Source organism: Trichosurus vulpecula, chromosome 6 (genome assembly GCF_011100635.1).
Source record: "Trichosurus vulpecula isolate mTriVul1 chromosome 6, mTriVul1.pri, whole genome shotgun sequence".
Taxonomy (NCBI): Eukaryota; Metazoa; Chordata; class Mammalia; order Diprotodontia; family Phalangeridae; genus Trichosurus; species Trichosurus vulpecula.
In genome coordinates, this window is record NC_050578.1 from 215,857,791 (window position 1) to 215,883,850 (window position 26,060).

General features: G+C 52.8%; 3 protein-coding genes across 4 annotated transcripts; 1 reads left to right on the forward strand and 2 right to left on the reverse strand.

Moving 5' to 3' along the window:
- Window positions 1-99: 99 nt before the first annotated feature.
- Window positions 100-3,625, reverse strand: DOK1 (docking protein 1). 2 transcript variants are annotated; one of them, XM_036762435.1, is made up of 5 exons: window positions 3,524-3,625; window positions 2,334-2,633; window positions 2,063-2,156; window positions 1,637-1,821; window positions 100-1,320 (listed from the first exon to the last, which is right to left on the reverse strand). In XM_036762435.1, exons 1-5 carry the CDS (start codon window positions 3,596-3,598, stop codon window positions 532-534), a joined length of 1,443 nt encoding a protein of 480 aa, XP_036618330.1. In that variant the 5' UTR covers window positions 3,599-3,625; the 3' UTR covers window positions 100-531. The 2 variants fall into 2 exon arrangements, with proteins under 2 accessions (XP_036618330.1, XP_036618331.1); XM_036762436.1 differs by lacking the exon at window positions 1,637-1,821 and having other exon boundaries at window positions 1,241-1,320; window positions 3,524-3,605.
- Window positions 3,626-4,893: 1,268 nt separating this feature from the next.
- On the forward strand, window positions 4,894-22,665 carry LOXL3 (lysyl oxidase like 3). Its single transcript, XM_036762879.1, is given in 16 exon segments — window positions 4,894-4,950; window positions 6,445-6,766; window positions 8,175-8,338; window positions 9,760-9,977; window positions 16,084-16,158; window positions 16,727-16,786; window positions 19,408-19,630; window positions 19,870-20,050; window positions 20,192-20,346; window positions 20,514-20,681; window positions 20,768-20,930; window positions 21,144-21,387; window positions 21,536-21,651; window positions 21,825-21,961; window positions 22,051-22,162; window positions 22,304-22,665. Coding segments are annotated over 15 exon segments (2,409 nt in total). The 5' UTR covers window positions 4,894-4,950; window positions 6,445-6,447; the 3' UTR covers window positions 22,378-22,665.
- Window positions 22,662-25,947, reverse strand: HTRA2 (HtrA serine peptidase 2). Its single transcript, XM_036762887.1, has 8 exons — window positions 25,549-25,947; window positions 25,056-25,260; window positions 24,734-24,928; window positions 24,511-24,543; window positions 24,222-24,327; window positions 23,982-24,051; window positions 23,148-23,243; window positions 22,662-23,044 (listed from the first exon to the last, which is right to left on the reverse strand). The coding sequence occupies exons 1-8, from the start codon at window positions 25,914-25,916 to the stop codon at window positions 22,879-22,881; spliced, it is 1,239 nt and encodes a 412-aa protein (XP_036618782.1). The 5' UTR covers window positions 25,917-25,947; the 3' UTR covers window positions 22,662-22,878.
- Between the last annotated feature and the right edge of the window lie 113 nt (window positions 25,948-26,060).

The following is a 26,060-nucleotide window of genomic DNA, read 5'->3' on the forward strand; positions in this document are numbered from 1 at the left end:
ACCCTCCACCTGGTGCCTCCTTCCCACAGTCCCTCTCTCTTGCCCTACAGTGTCCAGGCTTCCTGGTTATTCATGCAGACACGGCTATTCAGAGCTCTCTTTGGCCCCAAGTGATTTTAATGAGTTTAAGTGTCCATGGCACAGAGCAGCTCAGGGTTGGGAACTTAGACTCATTCCAGACCCACCCCACCCCCAGAAACCCAACAACTAGTCAGGAGTCACAGCAGGATTGCCCAAAGTCCCTTGTTCTGGCCAGGGTTCAGCCCCAACACAGGACTCCTTCCCTGGACCCTGACCTATTCCAGGTCTTGTCACTTGGACACAAGACCTGTTACTTGGTCACAAGGTCTGGTCCTTTCCTAATCCCCTGGAATCCTGACCCATTGCTTTTCTGAGGCCTGGACCTTGATTCATTGACACCACCTGGTCCCAAACAGGCCTCCCCTCTCTCCCAAGGGATCACCAATCTCCCCAGTTCATACAGATGTCCTTTTAGCACCCCTTTAGGCCCTCCAAGCCCCACCTAGGTCTTTACATTGGTCCATCTGATTTCATCCCAGTCCTGGGTTGAGATCCCCCTTCAGGCATCCCCTGGCCCCATCCCTTGGCAGCACCCTTTTGTACCCGGCTGTATACCGGGAGTGCAAGGCTGCTGGGGCTGTTGGACCTGGGGAGCATTTGGGGTTTGGGGGGCGGAATGGGCTTGAGATTCCGTGGAGGGGGCACAGCATAGTCGTCTGTGGCAGGGTTATAGGGGAGCTCGTAACCCTCCTCTTGCACCCGAGCTCGCTGGCACCAGGCATCCCTGGGCTCTTGGGGCTTGTCATAAAGGCCGGGAGGTGGGGCTGGGCTCTGGCCTTCAGGCTCATCATAAATGGGCTCCTTCTTGGCTCCTCCCAGCTTTGTATCTTTAAGCTGTTGCTGCACCTGTTCAAACAAGCCCCAGTAGAGGGGGGAGCTTACACCAGCCCCATGTCCTGTCTTCTGGCCTGAACTGTCCACAGGATCTGAGTACAAGGGGTCTGAGGAGGAGTCAGGCAGTGAGCGAAGGGCATCCAAAGGCTCTGAGTAGAGGGCAGGGCCATCGGCATGGGGATCTTCAAGGCCATGGGAGGCAGCCCCTGCCATCCCCACCTCTGACAAGCCAGGGCTCTGCTGATCCAGGCCTGGGCTGGCTCCAGAAACAATGCCAGCTTGAGCCTTTTGCCTTTGGATGGCAGCCTCCACAGCCTGAAAAATGTCATTCCCTTGGGAGGTCTGGAAAGTGAAGGTTCCAGGGCCTGAGGGACACCTCCGTCCAGCCTCGAAGGAGAACATGGCCTGGAGGCAGAGGGAGAGAAAGCAAAGGTGAGCTGGAGAGCTGGCAGAGACTGTGGAGATCATCCTTTCCAGCCCATCTTATGGGTGAGGAAACTGATGCTTGGAAGGGAAGAGGCTGACCCGAGGTCATCCTAGTAGCAGTCAGCTCTTGGGGCTGAGGGGAGCCACGGGCCTCAAAAGAGAAACCAGTGTCATAGCTGCAGTGAAGGGGGACCCACCATACTCTCCTAGCCCTCCCCTCCATACATCCTCTGCTTCCCGAAACTGAGCCCAAGCCTTTGTATGGCGGGACCTCTGCCCCATCCCAAGCCCTTACCCGATCCCGGCCATAGCGACGGAGAAGAGTGTAGGGCCAGGAGAGCAGGGGCTCCTTCTTCTGACCCTGCCCCCCCAGTGCCAGGAGACTCAGACCATTGGCCTCCACCCTGAGCACGTAGTGTCCCTGCAACCCACAATGCTCAGATGCCTCTGTTTTCTGTACAGTCACCCAGAACTCAGACCCTGGGGAGAGATGAAGGGTCAAAGTGGAATATTTCCAGATGGAGAAGGGGAAGGACACCCAGGTCCTGACAGGGACTGGATCCCACCTAGACACCAGACCCACAGGGGCTTCACACCCCCTCCACTCAATCCCTCAGCCCCATGTAAGGGCTGTGGAATCCCCATTCCAAGCCCATGGTATTCTCTCCCTTCCATGCTCCCCTGGACCTCTCTCCCCACCCTTTTCTCCTTTCATCCCTACCTTGCCCATGGGGGCTGTACAGAGAGTTCTCCTGCATCTCCATTGAAGAGGGCCCAGAAGAGCTTTCTCCTGGAGCCAGAGACCAGCAGCCTTTCTGCAGGGGAGGAAGTGTCAGTGCTCCCGTAAACATCCCCAGTGCTCTCCAGCAGGGGTCTGGGCCCAATCAAGTGGGGGGAGGGGGGGGAGAAGAGACAGGACGCTGACCTTGAACCTTGCCCTCTCACTAAGTGGATTTCCCTAGACAGCATCCCCACTTATTCAACCCTCTCACCGGAAAGGCAGTCTGGCAGAGTATTTGCACCCAGGCCACACTGGCAGGGCCCTCAGCTGCCAGGAGGTGGGAGCGCTGAGCAGTGTCCACTCGAAAGACCGATGTGCCAGGTCCTGGGGGGCTGTCCAAGGCCACAGGGGCCACACTCACACAATCCGACAAGCGAATCACTCGGCAGTCTAGGCGGCGAGAGCCTCCCCGCCCGCTTCCAGAGCCTGACCCTTTGTGCTCAAAGAACTCAAGCCGGGCCACTCCATTCGGACTGGACGGGTACAAGACAGCCCAGGTCTTCTTCCACTTCTAGAGTGGGGAGAACGTGGGAAAATACTTTGAGAAGCCATTTGGGGAGAGGAGAACGTGAGGAAGACACTGGGAAGTGACATGGGAAAGGAGAGTTTCCTAAGAACAGGGATGCCCGGGACTTCCTCAAGCTTTGGGGCAAGGGTGGGTGGAGGTCAGTGCATATATAGATCATTGAGAGGAAGAGAGTCAAGGAAACACCACGGGGAAAAAAAGACGCAGGTATCGGACACACCGTAGGACTGGCTCTCTATATAAATCAATAGCCTTATCTTCTTCCCCGTTTGTTGGGGCTGGGGAGGGAGAGATGGGGAGAAACGCTGGTGAGATACGTGGAACATGTAGGGAAAACCAGGAAATTAGAGATAAATGAAGGGACGAGAGGGGCTCAACATACAGGCTGGCCCTCGAGGAGAGGTGGGTATAGGACAGAGGCAGGGCGACCCTGAGAAGGGCAGGGGACTCCATACGGAATAGTCCAGCCCCACTCCTGAGAGGGAAATGGGGAAGGGGGCCGAGGTGGGGGGCGGAGACAAGGAAAGGGAACATGGCTGGGACAGCCCAGGTCTCCAGAGGTAAGCCACTGCAGGAGGGAGGCCGCCCAGCAAAGACCCCAGACCCGGGGCCGAGGGTACGAGCCCACCCCCACCCACCCCCCAACCCCGGGAGAGGTGGGGTTTCCTAAAGGAGGCGGAGCTCCCTGGTGGGGGTGGGCGTATTTCCGTCCGGCCGGGGTTGGAGGAAGCGTGGAGGGGTTGGGACTTCCTCCGGTGTTTGGGGAGAAACTTCTCCAGGACTAGCCTCGGGCCCCGCGCCCCTCCCTTTCCCCACCCCAGGGGCTCCCCGCAGACCGCTGCCCCGCGCCTCCCGCCCCCAGCCCCCGCCACCACCTTGGCCCCGAAGCGCTGACTCTGCACGAAGAGTGGTCCCTCCATGGCAGCCCCGTCCATGGCGGCGCCGTCCATGGCCCCAGGCGGCTCCGGACGTTTCCTGGCGCTGCGGGGCGGGGGCGGGGGCGGGGGCGGGGCGGGGCCCGCGGGGAGGGGCTGGGGTGGGAGGGATCACCCCATCCCCACCCCCTAGTCCCCTACCCCCGCCCTAATCGGCCGATCCGGCCTCGGAGATTCCGACCCGAAGCGAGCAGACCGAGTCTGGACTGGAGCCGCCCCGGCGGCCAGCATTCCTGCGGCCGGCTCCGACGCCCGGAATGGAAAGAAGTGGGAGGGTCAGGAAACCCACCCTCCCCCCCAAACACGCACTCACGTTCACACTCAACACACACTCAGTCTCCTCTTCCCGCTTAGCCCCCGCAAAACGAGCACGCAAACCTTCAGTACCTACTGGGTGCAAGGCCCCGGCCACCCTCGCTTCTGCACCGCAGGTGTCCCGAAGGGTTCAAGCTCTGCCGGGGACCAGAAGTGGCAGGAAGGAACTTAAATAGATGCTCCCTCCGGGCAAGTTCCCCGTCCAAGTCGGCATCTGAATGCTCCAGGCCCAAGACAAAGATGAAAAATCCCGTCCTCTGACAGCTTCCCCTCTATTACCTACACGTTAGACCCAGACATGTGGCAACATCCACAGGCTCAAACAAGCCTCAGGTGCTCGGAGGCACATTGCGCAGCACGTAGTAGGTGCTTATGAATGCTTGTTCACCTGAACACACACACACACAAAACTGTTCAGTGCTTATAAATGCTTGTTTACCTGAATACACACACATAAAACTGCTCAGTGCTTATAAACGCTTGTTCGCCAGAACACACACATACACACACTCGCACAAAACTGTTCAGTGCTTATAAATGCATGTTCACCGGAATACACACACATAAAACTGTTAAGTGCTTGTAAATGCTTGTTCACCTGAACACACACGCGCACGCACGCACGCACGGTGTTCAGCGTCTGTGGGAGACTACACTCTTTACCGAAACCTCAATGGGTGAATGATGGAAGAAGGCAGGGACCTTGGGGGATGGCAAAGTGATGAAGTTCGAGAAATGAACAGAAGGCTTCTCCAAGTCCCAAGCCAGGGGCTTCGCCCAACATGGGCCCCCGTGTGTCCTCCAGCCTCAGCCAGCCAGGGAAGAAAGCCTCATTGAGCTGAGCGTCCAGCGGCGGAGGGGAGGAGGCGAGGCTGGGGCCTGGCTGGCCAGGGAGGGGGAGGGACAGACTGAGTGGAACGGTGGGAGGGATTGAGGGAGGGGCGTCCAGTCTCCCAGGGCCCGGCACTTTCTTGGAAGTCCCTGGATTAGGCTCTGAGGCCAGGACTAGCGTTCCCCATCCCATTCCTTCGGAGGCAACTTCCAGCCCAGAGGTAGGGGCGCTTGGGGAGAGGGGAACAAAACGGACAAGCAGGAAAATGAGGAATGAGGGGGGCTAGGAGGGCGGGAGAATGGATGACGGTCACTGAGAAAGAAGTGGGAGCACTGGAGGATGGGGGGGGGCAGCGGGGGAAGATGGGAGTGAAAAGAGTTGGGTGTTGGGAAGCTAGCAGTGTGTGGGTAACAGTGATAGGGGGTATAGGAGGGTGTGGGAAATGGGGGACCCAGGTAATGAGGATGTAGAAACAAACACGAGGGTGCTGGAGACAGGAAAGGTGGGGGTGAATGCAGGGTATAGGGGGCTTATGGGGGTGAAGATAGCCGATATCTGAAGCTGTTGTATGCTTTCTGTCACTGGCCAGTCCCCAGTTCCATGAAGTGGGGGAAACAGAAAGGTGAAAGGGGTCCAGCCTGGCAGGGGGCAGAGAATGTGGCAGCCACCGCAGGGGATGAGGACAGCATCTGAGGGTCAGACAGGGTAGGAGGCCAGCAGAATGGAAAGGGGAAAAGAGGACAGGAGTCTTTGCTGGGAGTCTGGCCCAGAAAAGTCAAAGTTTCCATAAAGGACTGGAGGAAAGGGAGAGGAGGGAGAGGAGAAGGTTAGAACTGAAGCAGGGAGGGCAGGGCAGGGTCCAGTTTGCTCCCACCAAAGACTCCTCTGCAGGGGATGGAGAAGCCAAACCCCAAAGTCAGCTGTTCCTATCCCATCCCCCCAGGGATTGGGCCTGTCTCTCTGGCCTAGTGTCTGTTGCCTCAGTAACGGCTTGGACCTTCACACTCCCTCCTTCTCCTTCCCTCCCTCCTTCCCAGTGGCTCCCACTGCCCCGCCCCATCCACTCAACTCTGGTCCCACTGGGTCCCCATGCTCCCCTGGGACAGGTAACTAAGGGACCTCCATGTGTGACTCTGTCAAAGTGGCACTACCTGGGACATTGTTTCTTGTGTCACTATCAACATAGAGGCCTCCTCATGACTTCTGATGTGGGCAGCTGCATGTGATCCATGCAGCTAAAACTATTATGTGTGCCTCTCTGGGACTGTGTGTGTGTGTGTGTATGTGTAACATATTATGACTTGTGTGCTTGCCTGTTTCTCTGAGCCTCTCCTGCACATGTTCTGATGAGGTTGCGTTACTTCCCAGCTCTGAGGATAAAGGGCTGCTATTTGAGTCTCTCTTAACCACTATTCCTCCTCCTCAATCAAGATCCAAGAGAAACCTATCTCATTGACTTCTGTTTACCGTTCTTCTATCACTTTTACACTGTATCTCCTAATTAATGTCTATCATTCTTCATCTGTTGAGTTCACAGGGTATCTCCTTCCCTCCTTCCCTCACTGTGTCTCCCTGCCTTACTCTGTGAATTTCTTTATGTCTCTATGTGTCATCAAAGGTGTTTTTGTCTCTCATTCTCTTAGTCCAGGTCTCTGTCTCTACCTTATTGTCACCATCTCACTATCATTAAAGTCTGGGTTTCTGTTTCTCTTAGACCATGTCTGACACACAGCTCGCCGGGGGCCAGCAGTGGGGCCTTTGGGGGCTGCTTCTGTGCATGCTATGTGCCTGGTGCCTGGGAGCGCCCTCTCCATCTCCAAGCCCCGAATCGAGCACTGGTAGCAAGCTTCGTTTCCGCCTAGCTGGTTTCCCTAGGAAGCACTATGAGGGCCGTGTGGAAATACAGCGGGCCGGCGAGTGGGGTACCATCTGTGACGATGACTTCACGCTGCAAGCAGCTCATGTTCTGTGCCGGGAGCTGGGCTTTACGGAAGCCACAGGATGGGCCCACAGTGCCAAATATGGTGCAGGCACAGGTGAGAACAAGCCCTAAGGAAGGCCACAGAACAGGGAAACAACACCAAGTACAGCTGAGGCTGAAGGCTCAGGAAAAAAGATGTAGTCTGCAGATGATACCAAATCAGAGCTGTTGGAGGTGGGAGTGAGGGGGGGGGCAGTGGGAGGAAGAGAAGCAAAGAATTAATATATCGACAAATTCCAAATCTAAAAAATACATGATTGGGCCAAATCTAATATGATGAAATGTAATAAATATAAATGTAAAGTTGGGCTTGGGTTCAAAAAATCAACTGCACTTCCCCAGGAGGCATGAACAGATAAACTATTCTTAAATTAAGGATCTGGGGGATTTAGTGGACTGCATATAAGCTCTATATGTCAAGCAAAAAAGGCAAAGTGACTGAAGGTAGCATCAGTAGAGCCTGAGAGCCCAGAACGAGGAAGAAGATATTAGTAGCCTTGTCCTCTGCTCTGGTCTGACCTTCCCTGGTATATTGTGTCCAGTTCCGGGCGCCACATTTAAGGATATTGATAAGCACATCCAGAGGGAAAAACAAACATACATAATAAAGAGTAACTGGAAATTTAAGCAACTTGTTACCCAGGCTAGAGAGCATTGGTTCTGGAGTCTGATTCTACCTCTTATGGGCAAAGCACAATCTCCTGGGACTCAGGATTCCTGTGCTGAGAGGGAGTTTGGACTTCTAAGGTCCCTCCCAACTATGAGATCCTTCCATTTTTAACTCTAGCCTGGAAAAAGAGCATGTTAAGGGAGGCCCAGATGTTACACAAGGGGGACTGATTGGGAGGGAGAATTGGTCTGAGAGGGTGACCAGTGCCCTGGGAAGTTTGTCATCCTGCTTGTTAAAAAAGAGCTTTGGAACAGGTCAGATGAGAGTCCTCATTCTGGCTCTTCCCCTAGATCATTGTGTGTCTTTGAGAAAGTCATTTCCTCTGTCTGAGCCCCGAGAAAACAAAATAATTGGACTCAGTGGTTTCTAATCCCCCATCAAGTTTAAAATTCTATGATTTGGTGTGATTGCTGCTCACTCCCCAGAGTTTCAAAATGAACCTGCTCCACCAAGGCCCTTCTGTATTCCCCGGGCCCAAATCACCACAGGTTCCCAATGCCTTTCATACTCCTTCTTCCCCTTCCCTCACCCACTTGGGCCAGGTGAACCAGAAGGAGAATATTCAGTTCATTAAAGAAGTCATCAGTGGCCAAGGATGCAGCCCCCTGTCTGCCAAGGCCCTCTTGTCTTCCCATCCCTGAGCATATCTTTCCTCACCTAGGGAGATGGGTGTGGGGGTAGACTAGAAGACCTCTGAGACCCCCAGCTCTTCCATGCCCTGCCAATGTCCCCATCCCCACCTTCATCACTACCTACGTGCTCCCTCTCAGTTCCTTCTGTCCCACTCCCCAAGGCCGAATCTGGCTGGACAACCTGAACTGCAGAGGGACGGAGCGGAGCATCACCGAGTGTGCCTCTCGGGGCTGGGGCAACAGTGACTGCACCCACGATGAGGATGCTGGTGTGATATGCAAGGACCAGCGCCTTCCCGGCTTCTCCGATTCCAACATCATAGAGGTTGGTGGGTATATGGGCAAAGACTTAGGTTCTGTACAAACACCTATACATGTGGCAGCTAGGGGGTACCATCTGGAGAGGGTGGAACCTTGGGTCAGAGAACCTTGAATTCAAATCCTGCCTCTGACATTTACTAGCCATGTGACCCTAGCAAGTCACTAAACTTCTGTCTTGTCTCACATTCCTCATCTGTAAAGTGGTGATAATAATAGTGCCTACCTTCCACGGTTTTGGTGAGGATAACATGAGATAATATTTGTTTTTTTTTTAAATTCAATTTAACTTTATTTTTACAAAGATCCAAAACGAGATGATATTTAACAAGTAAAACACTTTGCAAACCGTAAAGTGCTATATACGTGCTGGCAATTATTATCATATACATACACAGGCAGGCATACTGGGATTTGGGGGCTGGGGAAGATATGGGGATCACGGGGCAGATGCTCAGTCATTTTCAGTTGGGTCCAACTCTTCATGACCCCATTTGAGATTTTCTTAGCAAAAATATTGGAGTGGTTTGCCATTTCCTTCTCCAGCTCATTTTACAGATGAGGAAACTGAGGCAAACAAGGTTAAGTGACTTGCCTAGGGTCACACAGCTGAGGAAGATGAGTCTTCCTGACTCCAGGGCTGGCACTGTCTCCACTGCACCACCTAGCTAGGGCATTTAATATATGATATTATAGGAAAGGCAGTCTGGTTTAGTAGAAAGATCAGGTTTGGGAGTCCAAAGGCCAGTTTCAAATCTGGGCTCTGCCACTTCCTTTGTATATAACAAGTCATTTAACCTCTCTGAGTCTCAGTTCCCCCCCACACACAAGATCTCTTCCAGCTCCAGTTCCAATCATCTGACGCTGCTCCTTTTCTGGGCCACAGTCATCTCATCTGTAAAATTGGATTCATAATCTGTTTTTTATTTGCAAGGGAGAAGGAAGGCAGGGCCATTGGGGTTAAGTGACTTGCCCAAGATCACACAGTTAGTAAGTGTGTCAAGTGAGCTCAGGTCCTTCTGGCTCCAGGGCCGGTACTCTACTCACTGTGCCACCTAGGTGCCCCAGGATTAATAATCTTCATACTTTCTTGTTTAGACTTTTTTTTTTACTTTATGTTTTCTTCAGGAGGGAGTTAGATTTTCTATAGAAATTTTAGCTATTATGTGAGAAAGTATTCCTCAAGGGGGAGTATGGAGCAGGAGAGTTATACAATTTTAAATAAATCCCAGCCCAGCTGGAGACCTCAGTTTCTCATCTGTAAAATGGAGCAGTTAGAAGATGATCTCCAAGGTCCCTTCCAATTCTCAATCCTAAGGTCCTCGGGTAAATAAGAGGATGGGAGTGAGCAGTTTCCCTGTGGATCCTCGCCCAAGATGTGCTTGTGTTATTAAGGGCTGACCCAGACCTGTCCCATCCCATCCCCAGGTGGAGGAGCAGCATCTGCAGGTGGAAGAGGTTCGTCTGAAGTCAGCTGTGGGTGGGGGCCGGCGGCCCCTGCCCGTTACGGAGGGGCTGGTGGAGGTCCGGCTCCCTGGGGGGTGGGCCCAGGTGTGTGACCGCGGATGGAGCGCCCATAACAGCCGAGTGATCTGTGGCATGCTGGGCTTCCCCAGCGAGCGGAGGGTGAATACTGCCTTCTACAGGTAAGAGAGCCAGGGCGGGTCCAGGGATGGGGGAAAGGGCATCTGAGGCGTGAGAGAGATGTGAGGTAAGGTCTGAGATGTGTCCAGATCAGAATTTAAGAGTCTGAAGGGGTCAAGGTTAGGAGATTGTCTGGGGTTTGATAGGTGTGAAAGTCAAGGCAGGTCAAAGCCAAGTCACCTCGGCATGAAGTTCAAGGTCTGAATGAACAGGGTTTGCGGTGTGAGAGGATCTGGGGTTTGAGGAATGAGGAATTCTGAGTTTTGAGGTGTAAGGGGCGGGGGCGGGGCAGAGGCCCAAAGTTGGGGGGTGGGGGTGAAGAGGGAGTATGACGAGGTGGGTCTGTACTGCCAGGTGCCAAGAGCTCTGAATCTGAAGGGTTTGGGGTATGATAAGAGTAAAGGGGTAAAGATTGTGAGGTCTTGACTGTGATACAGTCCAGCTAGGAAGGGGTCTGAGTTATGAGACAGGACTGGGATCTGAGGGGACAAAGATGCCCGAAGGACCGAGGACTGTGGTGGGGGATGGGACCCGAATTGGTGGTCTGGGTGGGGTGGGGTCTGCAAGGAGAAGCTTGCCCGGGAGGGGCGGGCCTGCTGAGTAGGCGGGGTTTTATTGTGTTGGGGGCGGGGCTCCCTCCTGGGGTTGGTCTGGGCCTTTCCACGCCTTAATGTGCTGACTTCATCAAGCGCTAGGCAGATTCTTCTGACTGCTTTGCCCCTGGTTTCTTTTCTGGGGCTCTCAAAGAAGAGCGGAAGGGCGCGAGATCAGGAAAGGCTGCCCGGAAGAAGCGACATTTGTTCACTGTGGAATGTAATCACTCCCTTTGATGGGCAGGGACTATTTGTCAGTTCTCCCTAGGGCTTTGCACAGTGTTTGTTGAATACCGTTTCATAGATTTAGAGCTAGAAGAAACCTTATGCCCAAAATCCAGTGTCAGAGTCAGAATTTGAACCCATTTCCTCAGCTTCCAGAACCAAGTCCTGTCAAAAAGCACCTATTAAGTGCAGACACTGCCCTGAGCACTAAAGATCTCTCTCTCTCTCTTTCTCTCTCTCTCCCTCCCCCTCTCTGTGTGAAAGGCAAAGGGGTTAAGTGACTTGCCGAGGGTCACACAGCCAGTAACTCAAGTGTCCAAGGTTACCTTTGAACTCAGGTCCTCCTGACTCCAGGGCCAGTACTCTACCCACCTTACCACCCAGATGCCCCATTCACTGATCTCAAAGGGTTCATAGTCTCACAGGGGAGACAACAACTATGTGTAAACAAGATAAAGACAGGATGGAATAGTGATAATCTCAGGGACAAGGCACAAGGTTAAGGAAAACTGAAAAGACTTCTTGCCGAGTGGGACTTTACTAGAAAGAAGCCAGGAAAACCAGGAGGAGAAGATGGGGGGCGGGGGGGAAGGTTCCAGGCTTTGGAAACAACCAGTGAAAATGCCTGGAGTCAGGAGCTGGAGTGTGTTTGCAGAACAGGAAGGAGGCCAACATCATTGGCTCACAGAGTCCTCGCAGGAGAATAAGGTGTAAGAAGATTAGAAAGTTAGGAAGGGGCCAGGTTATGGGAAACACTAGAAGCCAAACAAAGGATTTTCTTTTTGATCCTAGAAGTAATTGGAAAGCAGTCGGATTTATAGAAGGGGAAGGGAAAGGTCAGGTTGACATGGTCAGACCTGTGCTTTAGGAAGATCAATCTGGCAGCCAAATAGAGAGTAAATTGTAGGCAGGGGAAGGAACCAGAAGGCTGTTGTAATCGTCCAAGCATTAGGCTTTGAGGACTTGTACCAGAGTTGGGGCAGTGTCAGAGGGAAGAAGGGAGTGGAGGAGAGATGTTCCAGGGGTAGCCAGGCAACTTGGCAAATGCTTGTATATGGGGGGGGTGGCGTGGATGAGAAAGAGGAGTCGAGGATGACGTCTAGACTCACAAACTGGGTGACTGGGAGGATGGTGACACCCTTGAAAGAAATGGAGAAGTTAGGAAGAAGGGAGCTTTTAGAAGAAAGGTAGTGGACTCGGTTTTGGACATGCCTATGGGACATGCAATTCAAGAATTTGAATAGACAGCTAGAGATGCAAGACTGGAGATTGGGAGAGGGGTTAAGGCTAGATAAATAGATCTGAGAATCATCTACATAGAGATAGTAGAGATAATAGTTGAAGCAAGATAATAATTGAATCCAAGGGAGCTGCTGAGGTCACCAGGTGAAATAATATAGAGGAAAAGGAGAAGAAGGCCCAGGACAGAGAGCCCTGGGTGACACCTCTGGTTAGATCCAGGCTGTTTCCACTGTACTTAATACATCATTTTTCTGTCCTGTCCGACTCTTCACGACCCTATTTGGTTTGCCATTTCCTTCTCCAACTTATTTTACAGATGAGGAAACTGAGGCCAACAGGGTTAAGTGACTTGCCCAAGATCACGCAGCTAGGAAGTATCTGAGGCCAGATTTGACCTCAGGAAGAGGAGTCTTTCTGACTCCAGGCCCTGGCACTCTATCCACTGTGCTACCTAGCTGTCCTAATGCGTTATTTAGGAGACCCTTCATAAATCCTTGTCGGATTGAATTGAATTTGGCCTGGGCCTGGAGAGATCTGTAGGATTTCGGCAGGATTTCAGAATGCATGAAGAGTATAGGATGAGCAAAGATGTGAAAAAGGTTTGGAACAGCTCAGAAATTTGCCTATGGTTTGTGTCCATCATCAGGGGATGTTTCTTTAGGGTCTCAGAGACTTAGCTCACAAGATCCTGGAGGGTCCTTGATTCGACAAGGATTCATACATGCTGAGCTTGGAACTGTAGAAGATACCAGAGAAGTTGAAATCTTTGCCCTCCAAAATCTTCTACCAGGCAACATAGCACAGTGTGAAGAATGTTGGATTTGAAGGCAGAACACCTGGGTTCAAAGCCTAGCTCTGCCACTTACTATCCAGATGACAGGCAAGTCCTTTCCTCAGTTTCCTCACCTGTAAAATGTAAGGGAATTCAACTAGATAACCTAGAAAGTTCCTTCCATCTCTAAATTTATGATTCTAAGGGTAGTGAAAGAGGCAAAAACACACATGAAACAATGAGATGTTAAGTTCTGCAGTATATGAGACCATGGAATCCAGCCTTTCATTCAACCGAGGGAAACCAAGGCCCAGACAGATGGAAGGACCTCTTCCAAAGTCACATAGATAATCTAATGACAGGACTAAGACTGAAATCTAAAAAGACCTAAATTGCTATTGGACTACAGGAAAGATTTAATAATACAGAAGAAGATATAGTGCCATAAAAACTGGAAATGAAGAGCGATAAAGAAATATGTCATTGGAGAAGAAAGTACTCACAGCGTTCAAAGCTGGACTTGTTTTATTTCACGTCTATAATAATGGGTGTGCCCAAAAGGCAGATGTGAGTTCGGTATAAAGGAAAAGTTTCTAACACTCAGAAAGTGTCTACAATGGGCTATAGGGAAGGGGGGGAAGTAAGGAGGGGCTGATCCTCACACCTGAGGGTGCTGTAGAGGGAATTCCTGATGGAGTGTTAAGTTGGATAAGATGATTTCTGAGGCTACTTCCAGCTCTGAGATCCTCAAAGTAATCACACATTTAGAGCTGAAGGAACCTCAGAAACATCCGATCATCCAGCCCTCTGATTTTATTGTTGAGGAAACTAAGGCCAGGAGAGGGAAATGGATCTTCCTTTAGGTCACATAGGTAGTAACAGTATTCACACTGGCACCAAAGTTACTAGGCCCCATTGAAGGCCACAGCAATTCTTCAGGAAGGAAGGAAGCAGGGACCTCTGCCCAGCACCTCTCCCTGGACTGTGTGCATTCTAAGCAATTTTATGGTAATGTATCCAGGAGGAAACATCCCAAAGCATGCTTATAGGATAGGGAGCAAGGGGTCCCTGCTCTTTGTGGTGACCTAGGGAAAGGAACTAAGGGTCACCACAAATGGTTCCCCCCAAAACCCTGGTGCAGCTGTGCCCTCTGCTCTTTCCTATGTGCAGAAGGTCCAGGGAAGGAACAGTCACCAAAGGTGAATTGGCCTAAAGGAGTCTTGTTCTAAGTCCATGAGGCTAGTTAATGAAAGGGAGCCACTGAAGCTTAGTGGTTGATGAATGGAGGTCGCTAAAACTTAGTACTAAACCCCAGCCTTACTTACTATGTACTTACTATGGACAGGGCCAAGATTAAAAATAATACAGTCCCTGCCTTCAAGGAGCTTATAGTCTAATACAGAGGGTTTTACAAGTCACAGTAGGCCAAGTGAATAAGAGAAGCCAGAGTGACTGAAGAGATCACTTTCAGCTAGGAGATCACAGAAAATTTCACAGAGGAGGTGGTAGCCCTGGATCTACTTCGGGTGAAGGAATGGACTTCAGTAGGCAGAGATTTGGGTGCTGAATTTATTCCATGCATGGTAGGGGTGGGGGACAGGGGAACATTGTTACAGAAACAGACAAGTAGGACAAGTGCTGGGAACAGCAAATAGCCCAGTATGGATGGGAGTTCGAATTCGTGAATTCTACTCAAATCAGTTCAACAAATGATTAAGTACTAGGTGGTGGGGATATACAGACAAAGGCAGTTCTTGCCCTCACAAAGTTTCCATTCTACTAGGTGGGATATATGCATACAAATAAGTAGATACAAAGTGTACATAATGTAACACTGAGCAATTTCAAGAGGGGAAGAGCATTGAGACCCAATGTACCAGCAGCCAGGAGAAATCAGGTTGTGTCCTGTAGGAGGAAGCACCCATGTTGCCTCTCCAAGGAGGCTAGAGATGCCAAAAGGCAGAAATGAAGAGGGGATTCCAGGCAGAGGAGTGGATGTCTGTGCAAAAACAGAGTAGGGGCATGGCTTGCCATGCACAGGGGACAGTGATTTGCCCAGTGTGACTGGCATGGAAAGTACATGAGAGTAATGGGATACAGCTAGAAAGTTAGGCAAGGACGAGATGGCAGAGGGCCTTAAATGCCAGCCCAAGGAGTTTCTATTGGCAGTTACTGAAGGTGGGTCAGATCTGTGCATTATCCAGGTGGTTTGTGAAAGAGAAGCTGGTGTTAGACCAGTAAGGAGTCTGTTACAATAGTCCAGGTGAGATGGAATGGGTTCAGAAGATGTAGAGGGACCACCCATGGTGACTGGGGCTTGAGGTGAGGGAGCCAGAGAGCAATCAGAATTCTGAAGTGGAAGATGGCAGTGCCGCTTCATGGAGAAGGAAACTGGGAGGTGGGGCAAGTTGGGGGTCAGGAGAAGATGAAGAGTTCAGTTTAAGACATATTGAGCTTAGGCCAGTAAAAAAAGGAAGCATGCTCTTAGACCTCCCTCACTCATTGGGAGCTGATCCAAGCTGGGGCTAGGGAAGGGGCAGTTGGACTATTTAGGGCCTTGCCTGTTACTACTTCCAACCCTTCGAGTGTTCTGGCTCTGCCTGGCCTCAGCCTCAAGACAGCTCTACGCTTTTGGTTTCCATTCTTGGCAATGAGTCTAGGGACTGGCTGCAGGCCAAGAAAAGAGGTCAGCTGGATTAGCAGATCTGCTTAGGCAGGCCTGACCAGGTTTGGGCTTCCCAGCTCCATCAGCCTGGCTGTAGTCCAAGTCATGTGGTTCCATCCTTGGCCAACCTCTGAATTCCTGGGCTTGACACCCCACCCCATTTCCACCATGGTCATGGCCTGAGTGGTTATGAGATTCTTGGTCCAGACACTACCCACCTATCCTCTATCCTCTATAGGTCTGCTTTTGGCTGACTTAAGATTCTTGGTTCCCATTCTGCCTTCCAGTCCCTGTCATCCTAAGGCAGTGATCCTGTCCTGAGTCATCATACGTATCCTCACATACAACCGTCTCCTTCCCTTCCCATTGATCCCAAGCATTCAGATCCAACGTTGAACTACAAGAGTCTGTCTCTAATAACTTAACTGGTTGCGGGGTTGGAAAGGAAAATAATCGTTTAGCTTCTGTTAACCAAGGACAGTGGGGCAGGAGATGAGAGGTCCTTCTAAGCCATTTGGGGAAAATGTCTCTTGTTCCTGACCTCAACGGCCCTCTAGCCTGGTTCCAAGCCCCAGGCTTGTCCTTACTCCGGTGTTCTCTTGTCCTCACAGACGTTTGAGGAAACGGGCAGCCAAGGCCTCTGCCCGACGCCGTGGGTCTCGTAGCAGGTAACAGGGTAGGAGGAGGTTGACCTCTGGCTGAATCCAGGGGCTTCCTTATCCTCCCTGTGGCTCCAGGAACTGGAAGGACACTGTCCTTTCCAGATCCCAGGGTAGTGAATCGGGGTGTGGCCAAGCAGGGTCAAACATGGGGACAAGTGGAAGAAGCGCTCCCTTCTGCTTCCCTGGGCTTAAGCCCTCAGCTCCAGCTCCCCCAGCCTCGATTCACACTCGCTCCCCTCCAACTTCCCCTCTTTGTCCCTTTCCCTTCACTTCTTTCCCATGGCTCTGACTAAATTTGACCAACTTTTCTTGCCTCCCTCCTCTTCCCTGCTCTGATCAGGTGTCTCCAGTGGCGCAGCATGGGCCCCTGGAGCCCTGCTCAATGTGGCCATGGAGGGGTCAGTGTGGACAGTGTGCCCCAACCACCTGACTCTGCATCTCCCCATCCTTCCTTTCCTTCCTCATCCCTCCCCTTGCCCTGCCTGTCTCTTTCTGGGGAACAGAAAAGACAAGGAGTCTAATGGCCCCTGCCCCTTCCTGACCCATTTTCACTTATCCTCTGCCTCCCTCCATGCCTGTCTCCTTTTTCCAGGCCAGTCACCAAGCTTAAAGCCAAACACAAACCCCGTGCAGGCCAGGGGCCCAAAAAGAGGTAAATAAAGAAGTGGATGGTAAAAAGGAGACATAGGGTCTGAGAGCCCACTAGTCTAAGCAGGGGACCATAGGGACCTGACTGGTTGGGAACCAAGGGAAAGAGGGAAGGCGTTCGGGACTAGGGTATCTGATGAGTCCAGTTCGGATGCTACTTCATTTGGACCCCACCTACCCACCCAGGTGATGTTTGCCTAAGTGACCAGTGATCTCATCCTTTATTATATATTCCTTCAGCTTGCCTGTTATGGAGGTAAAATTCAGGATGCCAAAGTGGCAGTCACTTAGCTTTCTAGTACAGTGGCATTCATAACAACAGGCTGTATGACTCAGTCCTTTCCCCTTCAAGTTACTCCAGAACTCGGGGAAAAACACCTATCTTCTTAGGCCCAAGAATAACAGTCCCATTCCCATGTACACACCAAACATCATTCATGTTATCTCAGTGACTCTTGCCACAATTCTGAGTAGAAACTAGTATAACAAAGATGGTGATCCCCATCTTACAGAGGAGAAAACTGAGCCTCAGAGCAAGGAAGCAGTGTGCCTGAGATCTTAAGAGGCCGCATCAGAGAGGAGACTTGATGGGTCTGAATGCCAGCCCAGAGTGCATCCCTCTGTGCCACACCCTGCACTCTGCCCCATCTGCCCCCTGGAATAAACACCTCCAGCCCAGTGTCTTTAGAAGACAATCTGGGTGGGGGAATCTCTGCTTGGCCAGTGAAGCCCAAGGGGAGAATTGTTCCTCTCTTCTTTTCCCATCTCCCTGTTACCACATCTTGGGCCAGGGATCACACAAAATGATCCTCTGGGCATCTCTCATCAGCCTCTCACTTTCATGGTTTGAAGAACCTGGGACTGCCTCTTGAAGCTCTGCTTTTGGGGTTTCTTTTTGGAGTCTGTATTGCCCTCCATGGACCCCATTCTGGACCTCCTCAAAGGACTTCTCTCTCTACTCTGGGGCAAGACCATTTCCACTTCTATGACCCTTGACATTGCCCGGTCCTTCAGGGTCTTGGCACACTTTATTCTGGGCTTCTTGTATGAGGTGTTTACACACACACATTTTGCCCATGCCTACATTTACACTCACATCCATCTTCATAGGCAGTGTTTTCTGGGGGCCCTACCCCTGTCCTAGCTAATATTCAGTAACTACCAGACGGAGGAAGTTTTTCCTGGTTTTCCCATGCATGATCCTGCCATCTTAGCCTCAGGTCCTGCCTGGCTCCTTCCTTTGTGGTGCTGGGGTCTGTTGTTCCACAAGGCAGACACATTTCTCTTGTCTTCACAACAACCCTTTGGTGTTTTCGGGCTTCAAATGAACAAAGCTGTCCCTGGCTTCTCTCGACCAACACCTGCTCCATCCCATTGGCCTGCTCGGCCATTTTATGGGATCTTTCTCTCTTACTGTTTTTATTTGAGATGCATGGAGTGGCCCCTCCAGAGACTCCATTGCATCTCACCAGTCCAGGCACCTCCCATCACCCTCCCTCTCCTCCCACCTTCTCAAGGTCTCTCCATGCTGCACCTATCTGATGCCTAGACGATCTCTCCAATTTTGACTCATCCCAATCCTTCCCAAGTCTAGCTGTCCCGGCCTGTCTTTCTCATTCTGCCCTGGTATGCCTCTCTAGCTCCTATCCTCCGCCCACCACAACCTAGAACATTTCTTAACAAAAACCAACATAACACTCACTGACCTTTATGTAATGCCTTAAGGTATGCAAAATGCTTTACGATATCATTAGATCCTTTCAACAACCCTGGGAGGTAAGTATCATGGGTATAATTATCACCCTCTTTAACAAATAAGGAAACAAGCCGAGAGAGGTTAAGTCCCTGGCTCCAACTCGCAACAAAGTGGCAGAATTTGAATCCAAGTTTCTCCTGATTCCCAGGCCCAGCTCTCTTTCCCTGTACCATAGGTGCTGCTTTTAACAGCTGACATTTATATTGTACTTTATGGCTTAAATGTATTTTGCATTTGTTATTTCACTTGATTCTGTAAGAGAAGTCGTAGGAAACAGGATCAGAGAGGTTCTAGGTAGCTTGTTCCTGGTCACACGACTATTGTCAAAGGCAGGATTCACACTCAGGTCTTTCTTGATTTCAAACCCTATACTCTTTCTACTGTGCCACCACTTTCTGCTTCTCCAGTCGCTTATTTCTGCCCCAGCGTGCATGCAGGTGCATTCATGTCTACACTCGGGTTGACTGGGCCTCCTGTTTAAGCCGAGGCATGCATTACCTCCTGGCCACCCCAGCCACGTTGGGCCCCTTGGTCCCAGCCCTGGGCACTTTCTGCTCATCGGCCTTCGTCATAGTCTGAGCCAGCAGCAGGGGGGCTGATGGAGGTAGGGTCAAGGTCACAATGAGCTATCTTTCCTCCCTCTGTCCAGAAGGCTCCCTCCATCTCCTTACCCCAAATCCCTCCCTTTTTTGAAACATCCATTGTCTCTTGCATCTCCTGAGACTCTGTTTTTTCTCTCTCTTGGAGGAAGCATGGGAGGTTGTAGAAAATGTTGGGAGAGGGGAATGTGACCAGGGAGATGGGGAGGAAGGTTGAGGATGAGGAGGCTGGAGTTTGGGGACCCATCCTCCTCCTTCCCCTGTCCCCAGGCTGCTGGCCCAACGCCAACATCACTCATTTGGCCTGCATGGAGTGGCATGTCTGGGCACTGAGGCTCACCTCTCCCTCTGCCCCCTGGAATTCTATCATGGCAATGACACTGCCCGGTGCCCAGGTGGGGCACCCGCCGTGGTGAGCTGTGTGCCAGGCTCTCTTTATGCCACACCTAGTGGCCAGAGAAAGAAGCAATCATCGACGAAACCTCGGGGAGAGGTGTGTGTGACCCAAGCAGAGGGAGGTCCCCCCAACCCCACTTCCTGACCAACCCAGCCCACCCCACCTCAAGGGACCAGTGGGACCCTGACAATACCTTCCTCCAAACCTGACCCTCTAGGATAGCAATCCCTTAGGGTTGCTATTCACATGATACTCTCCATTCCCTGTCCCAAACTATGTCTACCTCCCCAGCCCTGTTAATACTCTTCCCCATCTCTATGTCTGTCTTTCTTCAGCCCCGTCTTCGTCTGAAAGGCGGAGCACGGCCGGGTGAGGGCCGGGTAGAGGTCTTGAAGGGCGGTGAGTGGGGCACAGTCTGTGACCACAAATGGGACCTCCAGTCAGCCAGTGTTCTGTGCCGGGAATTGGGCTTTGGGAGTGCCCGCGAGGCCCTGAGCGGTGCCCGAATGGGACAGGGTGAGCTAAGGGCAGAGAGCAGTAACCCCTACAGAAAAGAGGGAGGGAGTATCGTGGGGCACTGGGAAAAGTTACTGAGCAGGCATTACGGAAGTGGGGTTTGTCATGTACAGCCCCCTGACCTCTGTCCCCTGACCCCAGGTATGGGCCCCATCCACCTGAGTGAGGTGCGCTGCTTAGGTCGGGAAGCCTCCCTCTGGAGCTGCCCCTACAAGAACATCACTGCTGAGGACTGTTCCCATGCCCAGGATGCCGCTGTCCGCTGCAATCTGCCTTACACTGGGGTTGAGACCATGGTCAGCTTTGTTCTCTGATGCCTGGTCAAAGGCTTATTTTCAGTCCCATGCTCTCCCTTCCCATCTTCCAGCCCTGATTCTCTCTAACCATCCCTTACAATTCTTCATCTCTACCACCCTCAAGAGCTTGTGACACCCCCATTCAGCCTTCCCTGTGCTCCCTGCAGATCCGGCTAAGTGGAGGCCGCAGCCGTTATGAGGGACGAGTGGAGGTGCAGGTAGGGGGGCCTGGGTCCCCCCGCTGGGGCCTTATCTGTGGAGATGACTGGGGAACACTGGAAGCCATGGTGGCCTGTCGGCAACTTGGTCTGGGCTACGCCAACCATGGCCTACAGGTAGGTATAAAGGGAAAAGGGGAAAATACAGGTTTTCTTCCCCATATTTCCTGGGTTCTCACGTGTTCACACATCCACATTTCCAGGAGACATGGTACTGGGACTCAGGAAATGTCACTGAAGTGGTACTGAGTGGAGTTCGCTGCACAGGCTCTGAGCTATCCCTAGGAGAATGTGCCCACCATGGCACCCATGTTGCCTGCAAGAGGACAGGCACACGCTTTACTGCTGGCGTCATCTGTTCTGAGAGTGAGGGGGAGTGGGTCAGGGGAGGGGGGGCCCTGGCCCAGTATGAGCCCTCTTTGAGGCAGGGGATGGGGACCTGCGGCCCCAGGGGAAAGTCTCCATTGAAAAACCAGTCCCTATGCAGACTGGGAGAGAGGGGATGTCCCCTCCTCTTCAAACTCACAAAAATCACCTGCCCCTGTAACCTGTGACCTCCTTCCTCCTCCCCTTTCCCAGCTGCATCAGATTTGATACTACACTCAGCACTGGTGCAGGAGACTGCTTACATCGAGGACCGACCACTACACATGCTGTACTGCGCAGCAGAGGAGAACTGTCTGGCTCGCTCTGCCCGGTCAGCCAACTGGCCCTATGGCCACCGGCGATTACTCCGCTTCTCCTCCCAGATCCATAACCTTGGCCGAGCTGACTTCAGGCCCAAGGCTGGGCGACACTCCTGGGTGTGGCATGAATGCCATGGGTGAGGGAAAGGGATCTTGGCTAGAGAGGGAAAGGCTGAGACTCAGTGGGGGAGAGGAGGGCCTGCACGCTCTACGGGAGAGGGCCTCAAAGGCCTTCACAGTGGTGGCAGGTGCAGGCCTGTAGGCCCCTGTAAATCCACCCCACAGGCACTACCACAGCATGGACATCTTTACTCACTATGACATCCTGACGCCCAATGGAACCAAGGTGGCTGAAGGTCACAAAGCCAGTTTCTGTCTGGAGGACACTGAATGTCAAGAGGGTGAGTCAAGGCCTAGAAAGGGCTCCCCTGTTCACCACCAGAATCTAACCCTGCCCCAGAGGTCTGAGGACCTTCCCTACCTTGGGGTCTCAGACTCCCTGCCTATGCCTGAGACTTGTGGCAGCTGAGGCCTCCTGGGGCTGCTCCATCCTCTGAACTCCCCATCCCCCCAGACGTCTCCAAGCGATATGAGTGTGCCAACTTTGGGGAACAGGGCATCACCGTGGGCTGCTGGGATCTTTACCGACATGACATTGACTGCCAGTGGATTGACATCACAGATGTGAAACCAGGAAACTATATCCTGCAGGTGAGGGGAACAAAGTGAGAGAACATCTGGGATCTCTAGAGCTGGGGACACCCCAAGGGAACTCAGATCCCAATTCTTCTCCACATCAGGTGGTCATTAACCCCAACTACGAAGTGGCTGAGAGTGACTTCACCAACAACGCAATGAAATGTAACTGCAAATATGACGGCCACCGCATCTGGGTGCACAACTGCCACATTGGTATCAGGGTTGGGCTGACCAGGGTGGCAAAGCCCTCCCCCCAACCCAGTCTACCTTCTCCTTCCCCTCCCACCCACCCTCCACTTCAGTCCTCTACTGGGGCCAGGGCCTGACCAAGTCCCGCTGCTATTTCCTTTCCAGGCGATGCTTTCAGTGAAGAGGCTAACAGGAGATTTGAACGCTACCCCGGCCAGGCCAATAACCAAATCATCTAAGGCTCCTGGTTCATCTGCTACCAGGCTGCCAGGACCTCCCCCCAGCCTCAGGGCACTACTAAAGCCAGACTGGGCTTCAGCCAGTTTGATGCATGGACTGGGAAGGATTCCCCATCCTTCCACAACTGGGTTGGAGAAGAAGAAGCAGCTCCCCACCACACACAGCGATGTCCTGGGGACACAGTCAATACCTTCATCGAATCTTTTGGTTTTGTGGAGGAATCCAGCCCACTCCCCTCACTCTTGGCTACATGTCACTAGTTAAAGTTTTATTTTATTTTAATTTTATTTTATATAAAACATTTCTCCTGTTTCTTTGGGATGTGTAGGGGGGAGGGCCTGCCCTCCCCTGGCTCATTCCCTACCTTGTCCCCCTCCCAAGCTATTCCAGCCTCAAGGAAAAGGGGGTATGGAGACAGGGCAGGGATCATATCCTCCTTTCTCCTTCTGTTTAGAGTAAACAAGGTGATGTAAGGACTTAGGCCCTTCAGTCCATCCTGGTCACTCAGTGACCTCCGGAGTCACAAACAGGGTCAGTGTATCCAACCCCCTTCGGACCTGCATGGCCAGCTTGGGCTGCGTATGAACAGCCTCATATACGTCTTCTGCTGACTTCACTGCTTGGTTCCCAATAGACAGAATTATGTCTCCTGGCCGCAGACCAGCCCTGAAGGAGGAGAGAATCAAGGAGGGGAACCTTGGCCCTGCCCTCCCTCCTGCAGGCACCCATAGCTCCCCTGCACCCATTGAGACACAACCTGTCCCCTCACCGGTGTGCAGGGGAGCCCAGGATGACTTTGTGGATGAGGACACCATGCTGGACATCAGGGAAACTCGGCTCCCGAAGTTGCAGCTCAGCCAAGATGCTGATGGGGACATGAAACATGGTTAGCCTTACCTAGTCACTACCCCTTCCTTCAGCCAAATATACTAACCACATTCTCAACGTAGGCCCCTAACTGAAATTGTGGAGGTAAAAAGGCAATTTAAGTCAGTCTTTTCCCAAATGAGAGGCATAGACAACAGCAAAGAAGGCAGCTCAGAAAAGGAAGGAATCACTGAAGATGGCGATATTCACTCGAGGCTTTGGAGAGAAAGTAGGCCTTAAGCTGGGCCTCAGAAAACGGATAGGGAAAAAAAGACAGTGCATTTTAGATTCAGAAACGTAACCAAAGGTGCAAAAATTACTAATCTCATCTAGCCAGAGTCTTAAGAGAACAGTGATACAGCAAGAATGGTTAAGTTGGGGCCAGTTAGAGCCCTGAACAGCAGGCTGAAAAAAACTGTACTTCATTCCACAGGCCCTAGAATCGCTGGAGCACAGGGTGACTTGTGCAAACTGCTTAGATATGATCATGCCTAGATAAATTCAGGAATGAACTAGAAACAAGAAAACGAATTAGGAGGGAACTACAATGACCCTGGTACACAGTAGGTAGGGGACTAAGGCCTGAAACGAAGTGATCAGGATGGAAGTAAAGGGAGACGTGGCAGAGGCTACCAACTTATCCACTGTCTATTGGCTGACAAGAATCAGCGACTGAGGGTTTTCAACCTGGGAGTCATTCTCACCACTCCTACCCCATTCCTCCCAAAAGTCATACCTGGGTGTTAACGTCAGCATCATCACCCCAATGTAACGACGTTTCAATTCGTTGCTCCCAAACCAGGAACCTGGTACAGACAGAAAACTAAGGAGTCCTGTCAACCTGTTCAGCGTCATGTCCTCCTTTTCTGGTTACCCGGGCATCCCCCAATTATCCCTCCACTCAAGCACTGTTCTTCCTTCACTCCCAACACTGCTGGGGGAACCATCCCATGACTGCCCCCTTTTCCCAACTTACTCTTCTTCTCCCCTCGCTGCAGAAACTCCCGCAGGCGGTCAGAGGGGATGGCAAAAGAGATCCCAGCTGTGACCTTCATTGTGTTCACCCCAATCACTTCTCCATCCTGCAGGGACACAGCCCCAGCCCCAGCATGATTCAGCCAGGGATACAGGGGTAAGGGGGAGACACAGATGGGCAGGGAGACAGAGCCAGCCCCAAAACCTGACCAGTGACCCTTATGCAGACACAATGCCTTCTCCAACCCTAAATGGGCCGTAGGGGGAACAAAGATGAAAAGCATACTTACCAAATTAACCAAAGGACCCCCCGAGTTTCCAAACTACAAAGAAAAGAGAGGAATGATATTAAGAATGAGACTAGCATATAAACTCTTCCTTCCAACTCTATATTCACATATCCACCCACACACACCACCATGACTATGTCTGCCTTCCCATCTTCCCCTACATGATTACGTCCTTGGCCCAATCTACCTTCACACCCCTGTCCTATCTCCATCCCCTGCGTACATCAATAGCAGCATCCGTCTGGATATACTCAACGTTGGGCTGAGGCAAGCCGAGGTCCCGGGCCCGGCGCTGGGCTGAGCTAACAATGCCAGAGGTGATGGTGTTCTGAAGGGCGAAAGGACTTCCCATGGCAACAACAAATTCACCCTGGCGAACTTCGGCCGAGCGGCCCAGGGGCAGCGTGGGAAGGGGGCCCTGGGAAGCGGGAGGAATTGCTGAGGCGAGAGAAGCTTGCGGGGAGGTGGGTCAGTATAGCAGCTCGACTGGGGGCGGAGGGGCTGCTGGAGTAGGACTTGTCCGGTCCAATGCCCACCCCCCCAACCTTGGTTGGGATCCTGAGCGTGGCAATGTCGGCCACGGGGTCCACGGCGGTGACGGTGGCCTCGTAGGTCTCCCCACTGGGCAGTCGCACGCGGACCCGGCGCCGGTCAGCCACGACGTGGGCATTGGTGACGATGAGGCCGTCCGAAGCCACGATGAAGCCCGAGCCGTTGGAGATGGGAACCTCTCGGCCTGAGAAGGGGTGTCTGGGGAAGGGAGAGAAGAACACGGTGTGGGTGGACAGAGATGGAGGTCAGCGGGCAGGCCTGCATAAGAGGCGAAGGTCAGAAAGGGATGGGGAGGTCATTCGGTCCCTTTCCACCACTCCCTCCCCCTGTGGCCCCTCCCCACCAACTCCAAGGCTGGAGGGGCTCCCGCCCCCTCGGTGCCCACGGCTGAAGGGGCCCCCAGAAAGGGGGACAGGGTGCAGTAGGATGAAAGGTCGGAGGTCAGAGGTCAGCGCCCCTCCTCCCCAGCCCAGCCCGCCCACTTACCGGCCCAGGATCTCGATGTAGACCACGGCGGGCGCAGTCTTCTCCACCACGTCCGCGATGAAGTTGTAGAGCCGCCGCGGGGAGGAGGGCGGGGACGCGGGGACGGCGGCCAGGACAGCGGGGAGCGCGAGGCCCAAGCCCGGCCGGCGCCTGCGGCCCCCCGAGCCCCACAGCAGCAGCAGCGCCGCCGTCCCCGCGCCCAGCGCGGCCGCCGCCCACCCACGGACTTGGGGCTCCTCGGGCTTTGCTGTCCCTGGCGCTTCGGCCTCGGCCAAAGGCAGAGGCCGCCCAGCGAGGCTCCGGAGCCCGCCCAGGCTCAGGGCGCGAGCCCGGCCCACCCTCTTCAGCAGCGCCGCCGCCGCCGCCATGGCTCCCCGCCGGCCACTGGCCCTACCCTCGAGGCTGTGCCCCGAGAGCTGACTGGACCAACGAGGACCGAGCGGAGTTCAGATCCCGGAGGACCTCGGGAGCTGTAGTTCTCGAGCCAGGGTGGGCGGGGCCCTGCGGTGCAT